The 8,554-nt window shown below is 32.1% G+C and overlaps 1 protein-coding gene across 1 annotated transcript; it reads left to right on the top strand.

The window, feature by feature from the left end:
* Positions 1-4,118: 4,118 nt before the first annotated feature.
* LOC136218069 (protein NRT1/ PTR FAMILY 4.6) lies at positions 4,119-8,100 on the top strand. The gene is made up of 5 exons (XM_066004812.1): positions 4,119-4,502; positions 4,586-4,688; positions 4,778-4,995; positions 6,328-6,768; positions 6,844-8,100. Exons 1-5 carry the CDS (start codon positions 4,452-4,454, stop codon positions 7,819-7,821), a joined length of 1,791 nt encoding a protein of 596 aa, XP_065860884.1. The 5' UTR covers positions 4,119-4,451; the 3' UTR covers positions 7,822-8,100.
* Positions 8,101-8,554: the final 454 nt, after the last annotated feature.

Genomic DNA, 8,554 nt, shown 5'->3' with positions numbered 1-8,554 from the left:
TGCACATTTAATCGATATTTAATAAGTGCATATGTCTAATATTAAACAATAGAAGCTACATGGATAATGGTATATTAATCAGCGCGCTCCATAATGGATAAGGAAAACAATTGTTGTTTAAAAAAACAGTAAATATATGAACCATTTTTGCATTTGTTCTATAATATAATTTATAACTCATATTCTAAATAACATAACGTATGTTCTAAAGTTTATAGTTTGTGCTCCAAAAATTAAGTATAATGTTCTAAAAAAATCAGTAGATATCTGGATTGTTTTTTCATTTGTTCCAAAAATATAATTTATAACTCATGTTCGAAAAAAAATAACACATGTTATAAAAAACATAACGTATGTTCTAAAGTTTGTAGTTTGTGTTCCAAAAATTAAGTATAATGTTCTAAAAAAATCAGTAGATATTTGGATCGTTTTTTCATTTTTTCCAAAAATATAATTTATAACTCATGTTCGAAAAAACATAACACATGTTCTAAAAAACATAACGTATGTTCTAAAAAATATGTCGTACGTTCTAAACTTCATAGTTTGCGTTTTAAAAGTTAAAATATATGTTGTTTCAAAAAAAAAAGTTAAATTATATGTTATAACGTATGTTTAAAAAAATATATTTTCTTATATAACATAAATTACAAAATATAAAGGAATTAAATAAATAAGAAATTGGAGCATGTTCTTGAATTTTTTTTATTAATAATTCATTATTATCCACATTTCTTTTTTTTCTATTAATAATTCATTATTATGCATATTTAATCAATATTAATAAGTGCATGTGTCAAATATTAAACAATGAAAGCTACAGTGCGATGGTATATTAATCAGCGCGACACATATTACATAAGGAAAGGAATTAAATAAATAAGAAATTGGAGCATGTTTTTGAATTTTTTTTTTAATAATTCATTATTATGCACATTTCTTTTTTTTTCTATTAATAATTCATTATTATGCATATTTAATGAATATTAATAAGTGCATGCGTCAAATATTAACAATGAAAGCTATAGTGCGATAGTATATTAATCAGCGCGGCACATATTAGACAAGAAAAGTAGTTAGCTCAGTGGTAAGTAAGATGGAGTGTAAATTAAGGGTCCAAGGTTTTTTTCTATTAGCAATTCATTATTATATGCATTTTTTTTCTATTAATAATTCATATTATGCAAATTTATTTTTTTTCTATTAATAATTCATTATTTTGCATATTTAATCGATATTAATAGGTGCATGCATCAAATATTAAACAATAGAAGCTAAAAGGCACTAGTATATTAAACAGCGCGTGACAATATATACAAGGAAGGCAAATGGCTTAGTGGTAAGTCATGTGAAGTGTAGTTGAAGGGTGCTAGGTTCGGATCCCCCGGGCAACACAACAGCATTTTTTTAAATTTATATATATATATATATATATATATATATATATATATATATATATATCGCTTAAAGCATAACACCAAAAGCAACCGGTCAAGTATGATCTCACCATATTGTGGAATTGCCAAAAATAGACAAACCTTATCAACTCAGCTTTGAGGTGATCTTCCATGATGTATCCACTATTAGAGCGGTAAAGAATATATATATATATATATATGCAAATGGCTCAGAAATATGTATCTATAAGTTGAGTTTATATTGATTATAATTTTCTTTTGTTTTATAAATCTGATTTCCTGAAATTACAGTTTAACCTTTTTGTCTTGGAATTTTATGTGAGATTTGAACCTGATGGTTTTAATATTGTTATGAATATCTTCATTATGTTTGAGGTAGTTTTTTTTATACAATTACACTATAAAAATAGATAGATATGACTAATTTTAAAAATAAATTCAAAGAGCTAACTAGGGTGATGTTATTTTGCTCTAATTTGACCTTGTAGTGTTTTCTGAAATAGGGGGTGATAATAATAACGTTATATTGAGACAAATACTATAAGATTGAAGGTTACATGTCCTAAAATAGGGACGATAATGTTCGTCTATGTTGAATAATTGTTAACCATGAGAATTTGTGCAATAGTTGTAAGAGTTTCACCAAGCCAGTCACAAGACGTGTGGCCATGTGACACATCGTACGGTCCTTCAATCAACACTTCCTTCTGCATCAGACTTGGACTTCTCAAGAAGATGCCCTCATCATTTTTAGTTTATTTGAATTTATTTGTTCTTTTTTTTGTATTTTTCTATATATGAGTGATCATAGACTTTCTCCCTCTACGAGACTTATAATATTCTCCTTCATGAAAAGGCAGTAAAATTTTGTCTACTATCACATAGATTTGACGTATTGAAAGATCGTAAAGTCATTTCTAGAAGAAAAAGACTCTAAAACCGACTCTAGGCTGAGTGTGTTTAAAAAATATTTCAATCATTGTCTATTATAATATATGATATAGGTGGCAAAAGTACACACAACCCAATTACACGACACGAAATCAACACGCAATTTTAGTGTTTGGGTTTAGCTTAGTAGATAATGTGTCATTTTTGGGTTCACACGAAACTAACATGCAAATTTTTGGGTTGATTTAGAGTTGATAGGCTAACCCGAAAATTACATGAAAATTTTGTTAAATTTTCTCGTATTTTTATGTCACTTTATTAATAAATATAATAAAATTATAATTATTACTTGCAAATATGATTCGAACCTCCTAAATTGTTATAAACACATTACATAACCCTCCCTAACATGATTTTAACAATACTAATCTAAAAAGGACATAAAATATTTAAAAATAGTACCATATTTCTTATATTTTTAAAAGATATCATTAATATATATACATAACAAAATTACATGTAATCTGAAAAGACGACACTAAATCGACACTAACCCGAACAGGTTAACACGATTGTGGCACAAAAAAATCTGGGTTGGGTTTGTGTTTATTGTGTTTAACACAAACCCGAAAATGACATGATTTGGGTACGAAATTATCAGGTCTAATATATAATATATTTTTTTTGGCTAATACATCACCAGCTCCATGAACTTGTCCAAAATAGTAGATTGGCTCCCTGAACTTTATAAGTGTCTCACTAGCTCCCTGAACTTGTCCAAAATAGTAGATTTGCTCCCTGAACTTTACAAGTGTCTCACTAGCTCCCTGAACTTGTTTATTTCGTATCAACAGCTCCCTAAACTTGTCCATAAAAGTATATTAGCTCTGTCAACTTTGCAAGTGTCTCACCAACTCCCTAAACTTGCTTATTTTGTAACAACTAAATACAAAAACTTATTTAACCTAAATTCTAAAAATACGTCTTCATCTATTCGAGAGGTAATTTTTTTTACTGCTCCTACCTTTAATTCAATCTATTATAAGAGTCAGTGTTGCAGGTTTGAGAGATTAAATGGATGAGGATCGAGAGTTAGTATTATGGTTTTGTATTTAGTTGGTACAGAATAAGCAAGTTTAGGGAGTTGGTGAGATAGTTGCAAAGTTCAGAGCGCTAATATACTTTTATGGACAAGTTTAAGGAGTTGATGATACGAAATAAGCAAGTTTAAAGAGCTGGTGAGACACTTACAAAGTTCAGGTAGTTAATCTACTATTTTGGATAAGTTTATGGAGCTGGTGATGTATTAGACCTAATTTTTTTATTAAAAGGTCTAATATATAATATTGTAGATGTAGATTCATATATTTTTTATTATAATATTTTTATTGTTTTTTTATTGAGATGTATTCGGTAGAGGCTATACTTACTTTGTTTTTTACAAATTAAATCTTACTTTGTTTTTCCCACCATTGGATAAACTTACTTTGTCAAATTTCACTATCATCCGATGGTAAAAAAGAAAACAAAGTAACGATTAATTTGTCAAAAACAAAGTAAGCATAGAAAGCACGATAACATTTTATATATTTATTAAAATACTTACATTGTTTTTTATAAAAATAACAATAATAATAATTTCTTTTTAAATAATCATACGGTCAAAACAAGAAAATGATTACCCATCATCCATCTTTACTTTCTTTCTGAAAAAAAAAACATTAATCTCTACTTTGAACTATAGGGTGTAGCTAGTAGCATATAAAGTAACGAAAGAAACCCTATATAAAATCAAGTAGGATTTGATGCTTATTAATTTCCTTTTAGCAAATCCAAAAAAACCCAAACTTTCTTTACAACCAAACACCCTTTCGTCTCTTGAGGAAGAACCTTTCCCTTCTTTTCTTCCAATTCATTGTTCATATTCAACTATTTCACTAATCCATCCAATCCAATCCAATCTCATAATTAAAACCGGATTTGTTTTCTTTCCCCTTTTTTTCACCATCTTACCAGATTTAGAGAAAAAGGAACAAAGTTAAATTTATTTCTAATGGGTCCAAACCATTCTTGTCCTGAGTCTACTAGACTTATCTCTCTTACTCTCTCTTTCTAAAATCCTCTCTCTATATATATGTATGTATGTCCCTCTCTCATTCAACCAAACCGCTCAGAGTTGAAGAAATTGAAATGGTGGGACTTCATTTCTTCTCTTTCTTCTTACAATTCCTCTTTGTTTTTGTGCTTAAATTAAGGTAAATTGAAAATCACTGCAGGAAGAAGGTCAAAAGCAGGTGTGGGAAGGGTATGTGGACTGGAGGAATAGGCCTGCAATTAGAGGGAAGCATGGAGGCATGGTGGCTGCAACTTTTGTGTTAGGTAATCTTAAATTGAGTAATTGTTGTTGTTGTTGTTGTTGTATGATTTGGGGGATTTTAGTTTAATTGTTGAAATTTGGGGATTGGCAGTTGTGGAAATACTGGAGAATTTAGCATTTCTGGCAAATGCAAGCAACTTGGTGACATACCTATCAAACAACATGCACTTATCTCCATCTAGATCGGCTATTAATGTCACGAATTTCATGGGTACTGCTTTCCTCTTAGCCCTTCTCGGAGGTTTTCTTTCTGATGCTTTTTTCACTACGTATCTCATCTACCTGATAAGTGCTGCTATTCAATTCCTGGTATGCTCTCTCTCTCTCTCTCTCTCTTTTATTTCTTTACCTTCCTAGTTTAACTTTTAACAGTATAAAAGAAAAATCAATTTACTATTTAGCTTGAGTAATAAGAAAAGGCAAGTCAAATAAAATAAGAAATGCACAAATAACTAGGCAGGCACCGCTTGCATATGATTGGTTTGATTGATGTTATTATGTCATGATCTTAAACTTTTGCAAGCAAGTTGCTTGCAGGGGTGCTTTGAACCCTGTGCAATTCTAACCTTTTTCCTTTTTCTTTTTCCTCAATTATATTTTCATTATTTCAATCCATTTTACCACAGCAAAATACTATTACCATTACATGCCTGCCTGCCATCACTTTCTTCAAAAGCTCTTGAAAATATAATAATGCATCCCAGCTAGGAAATTTGTAAATTTTAATTAATTAATTAGCATTCCAAATGTAAATAATTTATTAGCCAAAAAAAGAAATTAGAAGTGGGTCCTAGTGTCATGCGACATATTCAATTATAACAAGTCCCATGGTAGAAGGAAGGAGGACCCCATAATGCAGTTTTGTTGAGAACTTAGGACAAATAGAAACTACCCTTTTCCTCAATATCTATATTTGTCCTTGTCTCTGCTAAACGACAAGGCGTTTATCGCCCCATCTACACTTCCCCTCTGCTATAAATTCCTGGCCGCCACGTGCACCTTGCCTTCTGATAATCACACTAAGTGTGGTCTCTATCTTCTATATATATGGTCTTCCTGTTTTGCTGATAGCTAGCCTTTGCTATTTGTGGATAACTTATCCGGTTCTGAGTAAACTTGTTTAAAATGATATGCACTTCAATTTTCCCAAATCACCTTCTAATTTAACACGAGGTGAGTTTGGATAATTAAGATAAGATATAGAAGAATGTACACAGAAAAAAACACATGGTAATAGAAGTAATTTGTGTAGGTTTGTGAACCATGTAATATACACATAGCATTAATTGTGAACCATGTCATCACTTGGAGAATAACATTTTGAAGAACATGACAAATTTTTATCCCTTTTAATAGTCCAAAGGGACCCCATATTGGCTTATTTCAATCTACCTGTCATCAAAGACTATTTTGTGATTGATTAGATATAGCTCTTTACTAGATTCAATTCATATAACGAGTGGTGTTGATTGTTCACCTTAAACACTTCTCATTTTTAATGCCAGAAAATGACATGTAATTAAGTCAACCATAGTATTAACAATTTCACAAGTTATGGCTAATTACTCCAAATTAGGATTAATGCTAAATAATTAAGAACAAGAATATTTTTGTCTGATTAATAAATTGGATGTTGATCAGGGGTTGGTGATACTAACAGTGCAAGCGAGGTCCGGTTCGCTACAGCCACCGGAGTGTAACCGAAGCAACCCGAACATCCAGTGTGAAGAAGTACATGGTGGGAAAGCAGCAATGCTGTATATAGGCCTGTATTTAGTGGCACTCGGAGTAGGAGGAATAAAAGGCGCATTACCGACACATGGGGCAGAGCAATTTGATGAAGCCTCACCTAAAGGAAGGAAGCAGAGATCAACTTTCTTCAATTACTTTGTGTTCTGTCTTTCCTGTGGAGCTCTTATTGCTGTTACATTTGTTGTTTGGGTTGAAGATAATAAAGGCTGGGAATGGGGTTTCGGATTGTCTACTATTGCCATATTTTTGTCTGTCCCTATTTTCCTTTCTGGCTCTCTCACTTATCGGAATAGGATACCCTCTGGTAGTCCCCTTACTACCATTTTCAAGGTACATATTATTTTAGTCTAGTTGGTTCTTATGATGTTTATGATAAAGTGAACTAAAACTGAAGTGATGGAGCAGGTTCTGATTGCTGCTGCAACGAACACTTGCATCACCGGAACTAGTCCGAGCAATGCTGTAGCGAACTTGACTACTAGCCCTTTCAGTACAACTCAGGAAATGCAGGAACTTGAATCAAAAGAAGCTTGCAAAGATACGCGATCAACGGATGAGGTAACGAAAAGCATCAGTTGCCTAAACCAAGCAGTGTTCAAAACGCCAACCTATTCTGCACTACATTGCACAGCCAATGAAGTGGAAGATGTCAAAGTTGTTATAAGAATCCTGCCTATATTTGCTTGTACTATCATGCTCAACTGCTGCCTAGCTCAGCTCTCCTCATTTTCAGTAGAACAAGCTAGTACTATGGACACAAAGCTCGGTTCCATGAAAGTTCCTCCAGCGTCCCTTCCTGTTTTCCCCGTCGTCTTCATTATGATCTTAGCACCAATTTACGACCACTTCATCATTCCATTCGCACGAAAAGCAACCAAATCAGAAATGGGAATTTCTCATCTGCAAAGAATTGGGATTGGCTTGTTTCTTTCAATAGTAGCAATGGCAGTAGCAGCGTTAGTAGAGATCAAGCGAAAGAGAGTTGCTACGCATTCAGGAATGCTGGATTCGAAGGAGGCATTACCGATCACATTCTTCTGGATTGCATTTCAGTACTTGTTCTTAGGATCAGCAGATCTTTTCACTCTAGCAGGATTGTTGGAATTTTTCTTCACCGAAGCACCGTCGAGCATGAGATCATTAGCTACATCTCTTTCATGGGCATCCTTGGCTATGGGGTACTACTTAAGCTCGGCAATAGTATCCATAGTTAATCATATAACAAGTAACTACAATCACAGGCCATGGCTGGAAGGTCCAAACATAAATTACTATTACCTGGAGAGATTTTACTGGCTCATGTGTGTGCTGAGTGCTGTGAATTTCTTACATTATCTATTTTGGGCCAATTGGTATAAATATAGATCAATAAGAGCTAACTAGAATTCCCAATTTGTGTATATATACTTTATAGTATTCAGTTTATATTTATAGAACATGAAAATGGTTGTATTAGGAATCTGAGAACAACCAACTAATTGGGGCTTATCAGACAATAGATATAAGTATCATAGCGTCAAAGGTTAACCCAGAAAGGGTTTTTACAATTGCTTCAGTTTTTATTTTTTCTGATCTTAGTCTCATCAGTTTTATCTTGTAATAGTGCTATTGCTGCTTTTTGTTAAACTAAGCTACCATATATGGCGTAGATGTTTTGTTTTATTATTATATCTTATTAGATGTAAATTCTTTGTTGACTCTAATCAAACTGGGGATGTAGCTTAGATGGTAGAGCGCTCGCTTAGCATGCGAGAAGTACGGGGATCGATACCCCGCATTTCCACGTTATTTTTATTTTTATTTCCACTGCCTTCCTTTTATTAATAAAAGAAATATTTCACAGGGCAGGCTCGCCCTGGCCATCAAAAAATTAAAAGGCCCAAATATTTTAAAGCAGCCCATTAAGTTGTTATAGGGAAATTTACTTTGAAATTCACTTGTAAAAATTATATTCAATTATGTAAGGTAAAATTTGAATTAAGTAAAACTAATAAAATCATTTTTCCTTTTGTTACATTAGTATTGCTTGTTATATATATAAAATAGTGATATATTAAAACTAATTTTACTTTTATATTTGTGTTATTTATGTAAAAAATTCTAATTATTAGATATT

Source organism: Euphorbia lathyris, chromosome 2 (assembly GCF_963576675.1).
Source record: "Euphorbia lathyris chromosome 2, ddEupLath1.1, whole genome shotgun sequence".
Taxonomy (NCBI): domain Eukaryota; kingdom Viridiplantae; phylum Streptophyta; class Magnoliopsida; order Malpighiales; family Euphorbiaceae; genus Euphorbia; species Euphorbia lathyris.
This window is presented reverse-complemented; position numbering and strand designations above follow the sequence as displayed.